The sequence below is a fragment of the Bombina bombina genome, chromosome 3 (assembly GCF_027579735.1).
Source record: "Bombina bombina isolate aBomBom1 chromosome 3, aBomBom1.pri, whole genome shotgun sequence".
Lineage (NCBI taxonomy): Eukaryota > Metazoa > Chordata > Amphibia > Anura > Bombinatoridae > Bombina > Bombina bombina.
The window spans coordinates 446,387,542-446,406,656 of record NC_069501.1 but is presented as its reverse complement, the minus strand read 5'-3'; the positions used below and the strand labels follow the sequence as shown (position 1 = coordinate 446,406,656).

The 19,115-nt window shown below is 37.9% G+C and overlaps 1 protein-coding gene across 2 annotated transcripts in view; it reads left to right on the top strand.

Annotated features, from left to right (window-relative positions):
- LOC128653408 (tyrosine-protein phosphatase non-receptor type 22-like) overlaps positions 1-19,115 on the top strand; it is a 290,064-nt gene that overhangs the window by 182,593 nt on the left and 88,356 nt on the right. For both annotated transcript variants that reach the window (XM_053706667.1, XM_053706666.1), the window contains exon 11: positions 8,982-9,074. In XM_053706667.1, the coding sequence (XP_053562642.1) occupies positions 8,982-9,074 (93 nt within the window). The remainder of the gene's footprint in view (positions 1-8,981; positions 9,075-19,115) is intronic.

The window sequence follows — 19,115 nt, the reverse complement described above, 5'->3', positions numbered from 1 at the left end:
GCCTGCGTGGCCACGCAGGACCTGGTATGCAGATCTGGTGGACATGTCATCCTTTCCACCACGGTCTCTGCTTCTGAGACAGGACCCTCTACCTCAGGGTCTTTTCAACCATCTAAATATAACTAATCTGAGATGGACTGCCTGGAGACAGAACGCTTGATGTTATCAAAGCATGGCTTCTCCGAGTCAGTAATTGATACCTTAATACAGGCAAAAAAAGCCTGTCTCTAGGAAAATTTAACATAAGATATGGTGTAAATATCTTATTGTTATGAATCCAAGGGTTACTCATGGAGTAAAGTCTGGATTCCCAGGATATTATCTTTTCTCCAAGATGATTTTGAGAAAAGGGTTGTCAGCTAGTTCTTTAAAAGGACAGATTTCTACTCTGTCTATTCTTTTGCACAAGCGTCTGGCAGGTATTCTAGACGTTCAGGCATTTGGTCAGGCTTTGGTTAGAACCAAGCCTGTGGTTAAAAATGTTGCTCCGCCATGGAGCTTAAAGCTGGTTCTTAAGGTTCTTCAAGGAGTTCCATTTGAACCTTTTCATTCCATAGATATCAAACTTCTATCTTGGAAAGTTCCTTTTTGGTAGCTATTTCCTCGGCTCATAGAGTCTCCGAGTTATCTGCGTTGCAATGTGATTCTCCTTATCTGGTTCTCCGTACGGATAAGGTAGTCCTGTGTACCAACCTGGGTTTTTACCTAAGGTGGTATCTAACAAGAATATCACTCAAGAGATTGTTGTTCCATTCTTGTATCCTAATCCTTCTTCAAAGAAGGAACGTCTATTACACAATTTGGACGTGGTTCGTGTTTTAAAGTTTTACTTACAAGCTACTACAGATTTTCATCAAACATTCACCTTGTTTGTTGTCTATTCTGGACAGAGGAGAGGTCAAAGGACTTCAGCAACCTCTCTGTCTTTTTGGTTAAAAAGCATAATTCATTTAGCTTATGAGACTGCTGGACAGCAGCCTCCTGAAGGGATTACAGCTCATTCTACTAGAGCTGTGGTTTTCACTTGGGCCTTTTTTAAATGTGGCTTCTGTTGAACAGATTACAAGACGGAGTCTTGGTCTGCGTTTCATACTTTTTCAAATTTAACAAATTTGATACCTTGCTTCTTCGGAGGCTATTTTTGGGAGAAAGGGTTTTTTCCAGGCAGTGGTAACTTCCGTTTAAGTACCTGCCTTTTCCCTCCCATCATCCGTGTACTTTAGCTTTGGTATTGGTATCCCATAAGTAATGGATGATCCGTGGACTGGATACACTTAACAAGAGAAAACATAATTTATGCTTACCTGATAAATGTATTTCTCTTGTAGTGTATCCAGTCCACGGCCCGCCCTGTCACTTTAAGGCAGGTAATTTTTCCATTAAACTACAGTCACCACTGCACCCTATGGTTTTCCTTTCTCTGCATGTTTTCGGTCGAATGACTGGTAATGGCAGTTAGGGGAGGAGCTATATAGCAGCTTTGCTGTGGGTGGACTCTTGCAGCTTCCTGTTGGGAAGGAGAATATATCCCATAAGTAATGGATGATCCGTGGACTGGATACACTACAAGAGAAATAAATTTATCAGGTAAGCATAAATTATGTTTTTCTCACTTGCTAACTCGATGCGTGTAAAAAGCTGAAGTTTCAATATCACGCACGCGATAACGTATTCCCCCATAGAAATCAATGGAGCAAGAAAAGTGGAACAAAACACCCTACTCGCGCGTAAACCCAATCATATATTCTCAAGTGCGCTAACCTGACATCAAAATATGAATATTTCACATTCCAATGTTCTTTACATAGAAGAATATGTTCTATTTATTTATAAATACATATTTCTATATATATATATATATATATATACAGTATATGATGGCATTTTGGTACAATATATATCTATACCAGGATATATATATATATATATATATATATATATATATATATATATATATATAGAATTATATATACATATATATAAATATATATATATAATTATATATACAGATATATATAATAGGAATATAAACACCAAGGAAGAATGGTATAAAGGATACCAGACTTCCCAAAGTATGCACTTGTAGCACTCTAGGCCTAAACTAAGGGATGGGATTCCCCGACAGGATATTAAAATATAACTTTTATTTATATTAATATTAAAAATATATAATAGGAATATCTATTTATAAATACATAGAATATATTCATATGTGTGCAGAACATTGGAATGTAAAATATTTACAGTAAGTACAAAGCTAAACACTTTATTAAATATGAATACTGCATAAATATGTTTCTATATGCTTTCATCTACTTAACTGCAAAGGGTTCCAATGCACTTCTATATATGTCTATATGTATGTACAAAATTGATAAAATAAGTAATTTGGAAAGTTCTTTAAAACTCCATGCTTTATCCAATGAATTGAAGTTTATTTATGACTTTACTGTCCCTTTACATTTATATGGTATTTATGGTAGAAAATTGTTGAGTACAATGTCTCTTTAAGAGTTAGATATTGTAAATGGCAACGTATATATTTCTGAGACTTGTTGAACACACAGGAAAATAGTTGCACAATCTGATATTTTAATTTTATAGTATAATTTTATTGATACTTAGTGGGATCTGAAGATCAGAACTCAAATGGTGTGATGTCTCTGCAGTAAATATATTTATTTTGTATATTATTGTTTTATTTTCATCAACACACCTCATACCACTAACATGAATCCAAATGTGACCATACTGTTATTCGTGATAACCCTTTTCTCACTCAATTTTGTTTACATCACTACCGCCATAAGCACACACCTCAAACTGGAAAACAAATTATCATACACCATGGCCTGCTCTGTGGCTGTAACTTATCTGCTGAGTGCTGGTGAAGAGTTATAAAAAATAACCCTCCTACCCCAACCTCACAAAATTATAAAGTATCACATTCACTATATGGCCAAACAAAAACTATGTCCAAATTCCTATTCCTTATGTTACTTGCCCTTGCAAATGATGTAGAGACCAACCCTGGTCCCCCAACAAATTCCTCTCCTTTGTGCACTGTAATATCCGCAGCTTACTACCAAAAGTCAATGCACTGCAAGCTTGGTGTTTACAATACAAGCCCAAAATCATTGTAATCTCTGAATCGTGGCTAACCGCAAAAATACCTGATTCTGCCATTGCAATACATGGGTATTCATGCCATAGAAATGACAGAGCAAAGAGAGGAGGCGGCATGGTAATTTATGTTGACAATTCCACAAAGTACACCCCCTTACAAAAATCTAGCTCTCCTGCCACCTTTGATTTCCTTTCTGGCACAATTGAGATCCCATGCAGGAAATCAATCATTGTTGCAGGAATCTACCACCCACCTAGCTCCCCTGTGCATTCCATTTCTGACATAGCACATCTCCTTAGTGAAACTATAGCTCAAAAGCCAAAAAGTGAAATTTTGGTTTTTAGAGATTTTAATTTTGATTGGCTGAATCCAAAAAATAATAGTTGTTGCTCACTGTTTAAGTCTTTGCAGCTAACGTAATTAATCTCCTCCCCAACTCGCATAAACATCAAAAGCCATAATCACACCCTGCTCGATTGCATTATCTCCACTTCTCCCTACCGAATCCAGGAGGCAGGTGTTCTCCCTAACAATTTCAGTGACCACTGCTTAGTGTACTGCGTGCGCAAAATAAAGGCAACTAAATCCTCTCCCAAGGTTAAAATCACCAGGTCCTTCAAAAATGTAATCTTCAATCATTTCTAAATGACATCAAGAACCTCCCTTGGCACAGATTAAACCCAATCCAAGATCTAGACTTTGCAGTTGATTTCTTTCAGTCCGAACTCCTAGTTTTCCTAGTTTGGAATTTGCATGCCCCCACTGTGTAAGGTGAGAGTAAAAAGAGCACAGCTGACCTAATTCAAATGTACCAGTTTCGGAATTCATTGTGGTCAAAGTTCAAGCATACTGGCTCTTTGAACGATCACTGTGTATATAGACAATGGCGAAATATATGCACTAAACAAACAAAATTGGCCAAGGCCCAATATTTCTGTGAAAATCTGAACAATAACATATCAAACCCTAGAAAGTTTTGGAAACTCATAAATAACTTACAAACTCCACCAATCTACTCCAAACCCTCCACTGTCAATGTGGACAACCAAACCCTGCAACTCCCCTAAAAAGTAGCAAATGCCTTTAACAATTATTTTTTTTGGCGGATGCTTCACCACCCTGATTTACAATCTAATAAATGACATGCATCCTGAAACTACAAATGTGGATCAGGCCCCACTAAATCAGCAAAAACCCAATGTAGAGAAGTTCAATTTTAGACCTGTACCCATCAATGTCATTGAGAAACACCTTAATAATCTAAAAATGAAAAAACAGTCTGGACCTGATCAAATCCCAGCAATGCTGTTGAAGCTCAGTGCGCCAGCAATTGCTAAACCTGTAACAACCCTAATTAACAAATCATTGGTGTCTGGATACATACCCAAACTTTGGAAGACTGCATGAGTAGTGCCTATTCATAAAAGTGGGGAGATAACCTTGGTTTCTAACTATAGTCCAATATCATTGCTCCCAGTATTGTCAAAAATCTTAGAAAAATGTGTCCATATGCAATTATGTGAATATTACAAACAATCTAACTATCTGACCCCTGATCAATCAGCTTTTCACCCGAATCACTCCACTACAACTGCCCTCCTAAAAGTTTGCAACAAAATCCAAACTGGAATGGAACAAGGAGACCTAACTGGAGCTATTTTCCTTGATTTTGCAAAGGCCTTTGACACAGTAGACCATGACATACTACTGCTCAAACTAAAAAACTCAGGTATTGCTAATCATCCGCTAACTTGGATTAGATCATATGTATCGGATCGATCACAATATGTCTCCATTTCTGACAGTGACTCCCAACCTCTCCCAGTCACGTGTGGTCTTCCCCATGGTTCCATTCTCTGCCTCCTACTATTCACATTATTTATACATGATCTGCCTAATGTCTGCAAATCTTCAACTGTACACATGTACGTAGATGACACGGTAGTCTATGCAAACAATTCCGATCTGCCGCAGCTTGAAGCAGTGCTCCAAGACCAGTTCACAGAGGTAGAAAAGTGGATCTCAAAAAACAAACTCTTCCTAAACACTGACAAAACTGTCACAATGATCTTTGGAATGGGACCTAAATTACACAATCTAAAAAATTCCCATCAAAATCACACTGACCGCAGTCCACTCTTTCAAATACTTGGGTATGTTGTTAGACCCCAATCTACCGTTTGGCCTCCACATAGAAAAACTTGCATCTAAACTTTATCCAAAACTAGATGCCCTGCACAGAAACAAATCCTGCCTCAGCCCTACAGTAAAGGAAAAGATTGTACAGCAAATGCTGATGCCAATAATGGATTATGGGGACGTAGTAAATGCACCTGCACCGCAAACTCACTTTAATAAACTTAATACATTGTGTAACTCATTCTGCCGCTTTGTGCTACAATGTAACTACAGGACCCACCATTGTGACATGCTAAAAGAACTAAACTGGCTGACGCTGGAATCCAGACCCACCCTCCATCTTTCCTGCCTTGTGTTTAAGAGTTGTTCTGGGAAGCTCCCACCCTACCTGAGCAGAATGCTCTCCCTGGCTATTCCAACCTCCTATAACCTCCGATCCAGTACCAGCACATTATTTATCTTGCCTCAATACAAAAAGAAAGCAGCTCAATCCTTCTTTTCCTACAGAGCACCACAACCTCCCGCACACTTTCAAACCTTCCCCAAGCCTAATATCCTTTAAGAGATCCCTCTCTATGTATCTCAAAACAGAATGCACCTGTCATGGTTGATTATAGATTTCCTACCTGTTCTATGTTAAATTTCTGCATATATTATGTATTAATATTGTTTCTGTATATTATTGTACCCTATTGTAACAATGCAATGTTTTGTGGACCCAGGACATACTTGAAAAACGAGAGAAATCTCAATGTATCCTTCCTGGTAAAATATTTTATAAACAAATTAATATTGTAATATAAAATGTTTCATTAAATGTAGTTAAAAAAAAAACTACAATATTCTTTCATTTATTTCTTCCTCCTTTCATGTAAATGAATTCTGAAAATTGTGGGATTTCCAATTACTTTTAAAAGCGGAAGTGCAGACTCAAGACTTGACACTTCTATACAACTGGTAATTGTTTCTATTTGGCCTCAGTAGAAAAGGAAGCCAAGGTTACAAAATGGTAGGGCCTTTATGGGTACTAAAACGTGAAATTTATTTTTTCAGTATTTGAAAAATTTTGCAAGCCAGGTGGCATAATGAAGTAGCCGGGTGGGGGCAGTGTGATGTTTTTTAATATATCATTTTCTGTTATTCAAAGAGCAAATTTATTGAATCATTTAACATAAATGTATTTAATGATAATTTATGCAATAATATTAGCTAATTCTAATATTGGAATACCCACTAAAAATGTCCTCGGTAGAACATTCTGTGTGTGTATATATATATATATATATATATATATATATCTATATGCTTCTCTGGCTAACTTCGAATACTTGAATATACATTTTTTTCTGGCATTTATTAAGGGCCAGATTACAAGTGGAGTGCAAAATATTGCTTACGCGAAACCTCGATTTTGCATTGCATGGAAGCTTTGCGCTCAGGAGAGTGTGATTCCATAGACTGGTGATGTTGAGCTCTGCAGAATTTGAGACCCATTACTCCAATGGGAGCCTCCATCTCATGCTGTCAGATACGGCTGAGAACCTAGAGCAGCGAAGGGAGTAAGTTGTGCAGCGTTGGGCAGCAAATATTAAATATATATGTACATGAATATATACATATATATTTATGTGTTAATATGTGTATATACACATATTAACACACACATATATATGTATGTATATAAGCATACATATATATTTATAGAGAACACACAGTTCCCTATAGACCGCAATGTAAAGGCACTTTTCAGTGCCGTATTTTGTTTCTAACACCCCACACCCGCTTAATTTAAGCCCTAAAAACTGCTTTGTGCAGTTTTTTTTTAAAGAAATAAGAATGCTAATATTTTTTTATTTCAAAAACCCAAACTTTACTTAATTTAGGGGGACAATTTGGGCACATTTTGAAAATAAACCAGAGGTCTGATCTCTGGTTAATTTGCGGAGTGCTAATTTATCTTTAAATAAATATACGGGAGCTGGATAAATTAGCACTCCACTTGTAATCTAGCCCTTAGTATGTAATGGTCCATTAATGGGTAATTAAGAAAAATAGAAACAAATAGAAGCACCACCATGATTCAAACAAGCTCATATACCTTTTTCGAGGGTTTGCAAGAGATGTAGAAATATGTTGCTATCTTGCTCTGAACTTTAAAATATGGGGTTAATAATACTGGGCCGCTGTTACCTTGCCTACTCCTTGAATCACAGAAATGTTGTTGTTTTTTCCATTCCCAGCTGTAGTTATTATCCTGCCTGCCTACTCTTTTCTCCCTCTTTAAAGGGACATTGTACACTAGCTGTTTCTTTGCATAAATATTTTTTAGATGATCCATTTATGTAGCACATCTGGTAGTGTTTCTATAAAAAAATGTATAGTTTTTCTTATTTTTTAATAACATTGTGCTGATTTTGAGACTTCTAACCAAGCCCCACAGTGCCAGATGTATACACGTGTTTACAGACTCCTGTAGGCTCCTGTTTATGTTATATGTCTTTTCATATGCAGGGAAAGGGGGTGTCTGCTCTTTTTGTTTACTCAGCCCATTTTAGTGGGTTTCTCAGACTACCTCATTAACAGTGCTACACTGGGAGCTTCTAAGCAAGTTTTTAAAAGGTTTTATTCTAGATTTTTAGATCAGTATCTGTGCATATTCTTCTTTGTAGTATTGTCTTTTACATGCAGTTATATAAAAATGGGTGTATACTTTCCCTTTAAGGGTTGAGGACAGCTCTATATATATTCAAGTATATAAAAACTATTCAGCTACTGGCAAAAGGGATGAGTGATCGTCCTAGGGTGCACCTGGGCACACCGAACCCTAATCACCTTTCTTTGAGTCAGCTTGACCCTTTGCCAGAAAAGGCTGAAATGCATTAATATGCAATGTATTGTTTCTGTATTCCTAATTATTAGTGCAATGTATAATAATAATAATAAAAAGCATTGCATATATAAGAAAAAAAACATATAGATGATGGCTAAATGTGCCTAAGTATGTCATGCATGTCAGTGTTTCTCAATCACAGTTCTCACGTACCCCCAACAGGCCAGGTTTTCATTATAGCTGAACCAGTGCACAGGTTAAATAATCGGCTTATGGGTGAGAGCAAGTTAGTAATCATGGTTACTGATCAACTGAATACTTCACCTGTGCACAGGTTCAGCTTTAATGGAAACCTGGCCTGTTGGGGGTAATTGAGGACCATGGTTGAGATGTAAAATAAGTGATAAGGTACAAATGAAAATGCAAAATACTGAGCTACAAATTGGTTTGCTACATGTTTGGTCAGCTGGCTTGTCTGTCCAATTTCTGGATAGATTTCACCCTTTTGATCCCTTTTTGTCAAAATATTATACAATTATGAATTTATGTTTTATGTTTTAACAATACTGAAAACAGCTGGAATTGGGAGGGTTTGACTTCCTTTGGCTCATTTTGCTTTTTAAGTATCACTACATATTCAGCAACATTCTATCAGGGAATTCTTTATTAGCCTTCCTCATTTATTCTTTAATTAGGTAGAGAATAAATAAATAGTCACATAGACATTGAAATGATTTTCTTACAATATTTAAAAAACAGATTTATGCTTATGCTTAGCTCACATGCAAACAGAAGTTAAGCCTGTGTGTAAAGATGTTTGTAAACAAAATTTGTCTTCATATGGCATTTTACACTGTTCACTCCCATTTCTGGAATTTCTTGTAGGAACAATATGAGCTTGTTTATAATGCAGTGATCCATCTCTTCAAAAAGGAGCTGGGAAGATGTGCTCAATCAACAGCCAATAATGACACAGAGGTAAGTGTCTATATTTGGATGGATCTTGGTTATAATTCTAACAGCAGGAAATCTTAAATTCTACATTTTATGCCTTTGCTGAGATTGGCAACATCCCTAGATGACAACTAAAAGAGACAGGTACGGATAATCAGTCCGGTAGGGTGTAGTAAACCTGTGATGCCAATACGTGCCCCATTATTTTACATCCTTTTATCTAAAAAGAACATTAATTTGTTTAAATATGTATCAGAAAATAATCACTGTGTTGTAAAATATCAGCATATAAAATTAATATTTAATAAAGTCAATTTTATTTGTTTTAAAATGTGTATTGTTTTCCAGTCTTTAAAAGCCTCTTGAGCATTGCATTATCTCTTTTAGTGGAGCCAATTAGGGATAGATATAAATAAGCTCCTGCACATGCTAACCAATCACTGCCCAGATTTCGGTTATAGAGAAAGCATCCAAATTCAGTGTGTATAATTAAACATGTCTGGCTAGATTACAAGTGGCGTGCTAACTTTTTTTCCCACTCATGCGCTAACTGAACTCAAGTAAATAATTATTGAGGCAAAATTAGAGTGTGCATTACAAGTTGAAAGTAAAAACTCAAAAGGGCTAACATCAAGACTTTGGATATTGCGACAGTGCTTACTTGTCCCCATAGACTTCTATGGGCTGCTGAAAAATAAAAGTATAAGTTATTGCTCATGTCCTAATGCAACACTGCTCTAGATTACCTGCGCTAAACCTGAAGGTGCAATAGGAATACTTCAAATTTCAATGTTCTTCATATAAAATAAAATGTTTCTTTTGTTATTTTTAAATAGATATTTTTTTGGGGGGAAACCCCCATCTATACCTATATATCTAGTAGAAAGTTAGGGGATTTGTGACATTAAAGCCAAGTGTAGAATTAGTAGACATGTGCGTTTCGATCCGTTCCAAATCCAAATTCGGAGGAATTTGTTAAATTAGGAGATTCAGATCGATTCGAATTTCCGAATTACGGTAGTACCGAATCTACCAAATAAATCCGAATTAGTTCGGATTTATTCGGTAGATTCGGATGGCCATGGATTACACTAGTATTGTACAGTATATTAGGTTATATCACTCTGCTATGGGTTACACCTAATATACAGTACATAATACTAGTCTAATACACAGCACATCCCACCTAACACATACCAAAATTCCGAATTTCCGAATCAAATCGAACCGAATCCAGCTGAATTTATTCGAATCCGAATGAATCCAAAACAAATTCATTAAAATTTTTCCGAATTCGAATCAATCCGAACCGAAATTCGAAAAAATCCGAATTGATCCAAACTGAAACAAATTTTTCGACCATGCACAAGTCTAAGAATTAGACACTAAGTAGTCAAATATATGGGAGTTTAAAAATAACACTTTATTTAACAAATATGCAAATGCAAAGCTAGAAATCGGCTGACTTTGTTCAATCAAAGTAGTACGCAGGCAGGAAGTCGCCTTTGAGTGCTTAGTATGTTTGCAATCTATCGCCTAGATTTAGAGTTCTGCGGCCAAAGGGGTGCGTTAGCTACGCATGCTTTTTTTCCCCCGCACCTTTTAAATACCGCTTGTATTTAGAGTTCACAGAATGGCTGGGTTTTCGGTGCGTTAGGCTCCAAAAAGGGAGCGTAGAGCATAATTTAACGCCACTGCAACTCTAGATACCAGCGGTGCTTACGGACGCGGCCAGCTTCAAAAACGTGCTCGTGCACGATTCCCCCATAGAAAACAATGGGGCCATTTGAGCTGAAAAAAACACCTGCAAAAAAGCCGCGTTCAGCTCCTAACGCAGCCCCATTGTTTTCTATGGGGAAACACTTCCTACGTCTGCACCTAACACTCTAACATGTACCCCGAGTCTAAACACCCCTAACCTTACACTTATTAACCCCTATTCTGCCGCCCCCGCTATTGCTGACCCCTGCATATTATTATTAACCCCTAATCTGCCGCTCCGTAAACCGCCGCTACCTACATTATCTCTGTGTACCCCTAATCTGCTGCCCCTAACACCGCCGACCCCTATATTATATTTATTAACCCCTAATCTGCCCCCCTCAACGTCGCCTCCACCTGCCTACACTTATTAACCCCTAATCTGCCGAGCGGACCGCACCGCTACTATAATAAAGTTATTAACCCCTAATCCGCCTCACTCCCGCCTCAATAACCCTATAAGAAATAGTATTAACCCCTAATCTGCCCTCCCTAACATCGCCGACACCTAACTTCAAGTATTACCCCCTAATCTGCCAATCGGAGCTCACCGCTACTCTAATAAATTTTTTAACCCCTAAAGCTAATTTTAACCCTAACGCTAACACCCCCCTAAGTTAAATATAATTTTATTCTAACGAAATAAATTAACTCTTATTAAATAAATTATTCCTATTTAAATCTAAATACTTACCTGTAAAATAAACCCTAATATAGCTACAATATAAATTATAATTATATTATAGCTATTTTAGGATTAATATTTATTTTACAGGCAACTTTGTATTTATTTTAACCAGGTACAATAGCTATTAAATAGTTAAGAACTATTTAATAGCTAAAATAGTTAAAATAATTACAAAATTACCTGTAAAATAAATCCTAACCTAAGTTACAATTAAACCTAACACTACACTATCAATAAATTAATTAAATACAATACCTACAATTATCTACAATTAAACCTAACACTACACTATCAATAAATTAATTAAAGACAATATCTACAAATAAATACAATGAAATAAACTAACTAAAGTACGAAAAATAAAAAAGAACTAAGTTACAAAAAATAAAAAAATATTTACAAACATTAGAAAAATATTACAACAATTTTAAACTAATTACACCTACTCTAAGCCCCCTAAAAAAATAACAAAGACCCCCAAAATAAAAAAAATGCCCTACCCTATTCTAAATTAAAAAAGTTCAAAGCTCTTTTACCTTACCAGCCCTGAACAGGGCCCTTTGCGGGGCATGCCCCAAAGAATTCAGCTCTTTTGCCTGTAAAAAAAAACACATACAATACCCCCCCCCAATATTACAACCCACCACCCACATACCCCTAATCTAACCCAAACCCCCCTTAAATAAACCTAACACTAAGCCCCTGAAGATCTCCCTACCTTGTCTTCACCTCACCGGGTCCCGATCTGTCCAGAAGAGCCTCCGATGTCTTGATCCAAGCCCAAGCGGGGGGCTGAAGAGTGACGTCCATCCTCGGGCTGAAGTCTGGATCCAAGCGGCGGCTGAAGAAATCCATCATCGGGCTGAAGTCGGAAGTCCATCATCGGGATGAAGTCTTCTATCAAGCCGCATCTTCAATCTTCTTTCTTCTGGAGCGGAGCGGAGCCATCTTCTTTCCAACCGACGCGGATCCAACCTCTTCAACCGACGCCTACTCGCCGAATGACGGTTCCTTTAAATGACGTCATCCAAGATGGCGTCCCTCGAATTCCGATTGGCTGATAGGAGTCTATCAGCCAATCGGAATTAAGGTAGGAATATTCTGATTGGCATCAGCCAATCAGAATCAAGTTCAATCCGATTGGCTGATCCAATCAGCCAATCAGATTGAGCTCGCATTCTATTGGCTGTTCCGATCAGCCAATAGAATGCGAGCTCAATCTGATTGGCTGATCGGATCAGCCAATCGGATTGAACTTGATTCTGATTGGCTGATTCCATCAGCCAATCACAATTTTCCTACCTTAATTCCGATTGGCTGATAGAATCCTATCAGCCAATTGGAATTCGAGGGACGCCATCTTGGATGACGTCGCTTAAAGGAACCGTCATTCATCGGGAAGTCGTCGGAAGAAGAAGATGGGTCCGCGGTGGAGGTCTTCAAGATGGAGCTGGTCGTCATCGGATGAAGATAGAAGATGCCGCTTGGATCAAGATGGTTGCCGGTCCGGATCGCCTTTTCTTCCCGGATAGGATGAAGACTTTGGAGCCTCTTCTGGACCTCTTCAGCCGCCGGATGATGGATGTCTAGCCCCCGCTTGGGCTTGGATGAAGATTTCGGAGCCTGGAACGATCGGTGATATCTGGCATGGTAAAGACAAGGTAGGAAGATCTTCAGGGGCTTAGTGTTAGGTTTATTTAAGGGGGGTTTGGGTTAGATTAGGGGTATGTGGGTGGTGGGTTGTAATGTTGGGGGGGTATTGTATGGTTTTTTTTACAGGCAAAGGAGCTGAATTCTTTGGGGCATGCCCCACAAAAGGTCCTTTTAAGGGCTGGTAAGGTAAAAGAGCTTTGAACTTTTGTAATTTAGAATAGGGTAGGGCATTTTTTATTTTGGGGGTCTTTGTTATTTTATTAGGGGGCTTAGAGTAGGTGTAATTAGTTTAAAATTGTTGTAATTTTTTTCTAATGTTTGTAAATATTTTTTTATTTTTTGTAACTTAGTTCTTTTTTATTTTTTTGTACTTTAGTTAGTTTATTTAATTGTATTTATTTGTAGGAATTGTATTTAATTTATTTATTGATAGTGTAGTGTTAGGTTTAATTGTAGATAATTGTAGGTATTTTATTTTATTTATTTATTGATAGTGTAGTGTTAGGTTTAATTGTAACTTAGGTTAGGATTTATTTTACAGGTAATTTTGTAATTATTTTAACTATTTTAGCTATTAAATAGTTCTTAACTATTTAATAGCTATTGTACCTGGTTAAAATAAATACAAAGTTACCTGTAAAATAAATATAAATCCTAAAATAGCTATAATATAATTATAATTTATATTGTAGCTATATTAGGGTTTATTTTACAGGTAAGTATTTAGCTTTAAATAGGAATAATTTATTTAATAAGAGTTAATTTATTTCGTTAGATTTAAATTATATTTAATTTAGGGGGGTGTTAGTGTTAGGGTTAGACTTAGCTTTACGGGTTAATCCATTTATTACAGTAGCGGCAAGATTCGGTCGGCAAATTAGGGGTTAATAATTGAAGTTAGGTGTCGGCGATGTTAGGGAGGGCAGATTAGGGGTTAATACTATTTCTTATAGGGTTATTGAGGCGGGAGTGAGGCGGATTAGGGGTTAATAACTTTATTATAGTAGCGGTGCAGTCCGCTCGGCAGATTAGGGGTTAATAAGTGCAGGCAGGTGGAGGCGACGTTGAGGGGGGCAGATTAGGGGTTAATAAATATAATATAGGGGTCGGCGGTGTTAGGGGCAGCAGATTAGGGGTACATAAGGATAACGTAGGTGGCGGCGCTTTGCGGTTGGCAGATTAGGGGTTAATTATTGTAGGTAGCTGGCGGCGACGTTGTGGGGGACAGGTTAGGAGTTAATAAATATAATATAGGGGTCGGCGGTGTTAGGGGCAGCAGATAAGGGGTACATAAGTATAACGTAGGTGTCGGTCGGCAGATTAGGGGTTAAAAAAAATTAATCGAGTGGCGGCGATGTGGGGGGACCTCGGTTTAGGGGTGCATAGGTAGTTTATTGGTGTTAGTGTACTTTAGAGCACAGTAGTTAAGAGCTTTATAAACCGGCGTTAGCCCAGAAAGCTCTTAACTACTGACTTTTTTCTGCGGCTGGAGTTTTGTGGTCAGATTTCTAACGCTCACTTCGCTCACTTCAGCCATGACTCTAAATACCGGCGTTAGAAAGATCCCATTGAAAAGATAGGATACGCAAATGACGTAAGGGGATCTGCGGTATGGAAAAGTCGCGGCTGGAAAGTGAGCGTTAGACCCTTTCCTGACTGACTCCAAATACCGGCGGTAGCCCAAAACCAGCGTTAGGAGCCTCTAACGCTGGTTTTCACGGCTACCGCCCAACTCTAAATCTAGGCCTATGTGAATAATATTGAAATGTTTGTTGTATGAAACTGCGATATACAGATAATCGTTATTCTAGCTTTCCCTAGATATATTTGGTGAACCACACCACCTCCATGTCCACATGGCCCTTATGTTTTTAATTGGTAAGACACTCATTTTTTGGTGTAATTGATTCAAAGGAGCTTGGAAGTGCACATTCCCATCTCTGACTATCCATTTGAGTACCTTACTAACTGTTTTGGCCATTTGCATATTTGTTAAATAAAGTGTTATTTGTAAACTCCCATATATATATATATATATATATATATATATATATATATATATATATATATATATATATATATATACCTATATATCTATAAGAAGAGAGAGAAACAGAGAGAAAGGGAGAGAGAAATTGAGAGAGAAAGAGGGAGAGAGAGAGAAATATTTATTTAAAGATAAAAATGTTTTTTTTTCTATGTGAAGAACATTTGAATTTAAACTATTTCTATTAAAAATACATTAGAACACATTAAATTTGAATAAAAATTATATTGCATGTTTAAATTATTTGACTGGGAATTGCTCAAAAGTATTTATATACTGGGGTTGCTGTGTTCCTTGGTCAGAGAGGAATTGCCTGGTATTTCTGGGCTGGACTGACCGTAATAGGCAGGATCGGACTGATATACTACTGGAAAGTTATTCTCTGTGAAAAGCATTACTGGGCTAAAAGAAGCTGCACCCAGGTGGTAAATCGCCATAGAACAGGCTAACAATGGTATTGAGCCAGTTGTTCGTTCTTGTGAGTGTGCTTCTCTCTGTGTGTATTTAGTCTCCCTATGGGAAAAAGGGGAAACCAGACGTGGACTCCTTGCTCAGTGTGCTTAGAGGAATATGGCTGCACCTCACTAACAAGGCCCAATGAAGGCTGAAATGATCATCTGGGGTTGCTGTGTTCCTTGTTCAGAGAGGAATTGCCTGGTATTTATGGGCTGGACTGACCGTTATAGGCAGGATCAGACTGATATACTACAGGAAAGTTCTTCTCTGTGAAAAGCATTACTGGGCTAAAAGAAGCTGCACCCAGGTGGTAAATCGCCATAGAACAGGCTAATAATATTATTGAGTCGGTTGTTCATTCCTGTGAGGGTGCTTCTCTCGGTTTGTGTATGCAAAAAACAATTAGGAACTGTGTCTAATCAAACGTACGTCCCAACAGTGCTGTGTTACGTGAAAGCGCTGCACAAGACGTGGTGCAATACTGCTGACAATCAAGTGATATTCTCAGCTACTTGTGCGCTGTTAAGTGAAAGTCACTGTGTGTCACCCCCGGTTGTATATAGATAAGGCGTGTACAAAAATTTCCACGTACCCCTCGATTGACTCTTCGATCATGTAAAGCCAGGAACTGGTGTGCTGTATTACCATGCCAGGGAATCCCAGACAGGGAAAGAGACGGCTCAGAAATATTGTGTAGTGTTCCGTATATTCTCTGTGTTGTCCTCAAGGAAGCTGTACCGTATACTGGTCTTACCAAGGGCTCCCAGTACCCCTTAAGGATCAGCTGTGTGTGCCAGAGTAGACGCGATGTGTAGGAAGCTTCGAAAAGCAGCTCCGTGGCTGGGCTCCTCCTTCCAAGGTGACGTCGTAGAGGTACGTTAGTACTAGAATTGCCAGGGGGAACACTGAGAGTAGCACAACTGTCAGGAACTAGAGCTGGATGCTCAAAAGTGAGATTCCAGTCCTCAGGGCTAGCTCAGCCATAAGCATAAGGACAGACAAAGATGAGGACTTCCAGAATCGTGTACCAAAAGTGGTTTATACAAGCTTGGAAGTAAAGCACGTAACTGAGAACAGGACAGGTGCGGGCGATCTGACGCATTTCGTGCATGCTCTTGCGCATGCTCAGATGCATATCCAATATATATATATATATATATATATCTCTCAATGAAAATTGTTGCATATGAAATTAGCACATAAAGGCAAGTATCCCTGCTTGCTTTCACCAGTAAAACTCCATATACACTGTTACCAATGCACAAGAGGATTCTGGGTAAGATATGCAAATGAGATATTCAACATCTCAGATATTTTGCTTCATACTGTGTTAACACTCAGCGATTCCCTAATAGGGAAATGCAGCAATTACAGAAATCATCACTAGACAGCCTGTTTTATTCTTGTTAGAACTCTTCAGTAGTAGATAGATATCTGATTGCTGCTTAGGTAGAGCTCATTTCAGGGTTAAATCAAAATTCATTAAAATTATGGTGGAGATAAAAGTCTGAGATTAAAATCCTCCATGTCTCAAAAGTAAATCAATGAAAATTGTTGAATAGGAAATAAGCACATCTAGGCAAGTATCCCCGCTTGCTTTCATCCAGTAAAACTCCATATTACATTGTTACCAATTGTCAGGTATTCCACCTTAAACTGACTTGTGTGAATAACTTCCAATACCACCTTTATTCATTAGACCAACCTACCTACTCTATATCACCTGTCTTCTAACCTTAGACAAGTGCTTAGTTATTGAGTGTTATAAGAGTAACGTAGTTGCTCTCTCTGCTTTATCCTAAGCTATTTTGGATTACAAATTATTGTTCTAATCTCCTTTATCTACTGAGATATTTCAAGTATCCTAAACAATCGGAAACTTTCCAATCATTAAACTGCCTGCAGTACAGGATCTTTACAAACTGGGAGACTGATTCCCACTTCATGCTGACTCCCACAAGCTGCAGCAATCATCACCTCTAAAAGGAAACAGTTGTGCTACAATACCAAACCTCTGCACTTTTGTTTGTCACAGTCACTGTAACTAAGTCTGCCGCTGACTAATTACATTAAAGGCTCTAAGGAATAACAACATGTAATTGAGTTCCAGTTTCCATACAGCCGCTCTCTCTCTTACCTGATTGCATTGCTTCACTGTTGCCTGTCAGCTGCAGATCAGAAACTCTCCTCTCACTGAAAATAACTACAAGCAAAGTGACCTGAGGTTGTAGTAAGCATGAACATGTTCTAATTTGTATATATGTATATATGTGAAGTTTCTAATCACTGCAATTCGTTACTCACCTGGTATATGATAACAAGAGACACTGTTCAGTTCATCAGGACTGCCTGCTTAATTATATATATAGCTCTTCCTCATAGAGAGAGACATTCTTCTGATTTATTTCTGAGATCATAACCAGGTTCATACCTGAATATACCTCAACTGTATCTTACCAAAAATTCACTGTGAGCTAGTTGGTTGTCTTCCTGATAAGAAAAATCTCAGCTCCATTGAGACATTTTATAACAATTTCGCAGTTGCAGATCCAAACAACTGTCTTTCATCAGTTGAATCCTAACATAATAACTAAGCCAATAAAATGGATCCAGCGGAACTGCCGCAGATAGTGTATGGTTTATCTCAGAAAGTGGATCAAATGGGTCAAGCCCTCACCAACCTACAGGTTGAAAATGAAACCTTAATGAAGATCATAAAGGATGCTATAACATCGAAGGCAACCACCTCTGAGAGCGTCCCTGAACCACACATCTCTCCTCCAGATGTTTTCTCAGGGGATAGACAGCTGTACAGACAATTTAGAAATGCCTGTCTCCTTAACTTTACGTTAAAACCAAAAACCTATCCCACTGATAGGGTGAAGGTATTGACAATGATCACCTATTTAAGGGGTGAACCAAGAATCTGGGCAGACTCTTTCTTTGAGACCAACAACCCCATTATCTCGTCTCTCCCTAGCTTTTTGGCTGCAATGGATGAATTATACTCTGACACCAACACACAATTAAAAGCTGAAACTAAAATGAGGGCACTAAAACAAGCTGAAGTATACATCACTGAATTCAAACAGTTTTCAACAGACTCTCAATGGAACCATATAGCACTAAGGAATCAGTTCCGTTTAGGACTGTCCGACGCAATAAAGGATGAACTGGCCCAAGTAGAACTTACTGATTCCTTAGAAGGTTTAATGAGACTCTCAGTACAAATTGATAGACAGCTGAAAGAAAGAAAGAAAGAAAGAAAGAAAGAAAGAAAGAAAGAAAGAAAGAAAGAAAGAATGAACGCCATGGTTCAGATCAAACTTATAAAAGGCCATCTCCATCTACCTACCATCCCAGCGCGACTGCTGTCACACAGGAACCTATGGACATAGGTCTATTGAGGAGGAAAAACAAAGAGGAGGTCTAAAGCATTATGTTTATATTGTGCCAATCC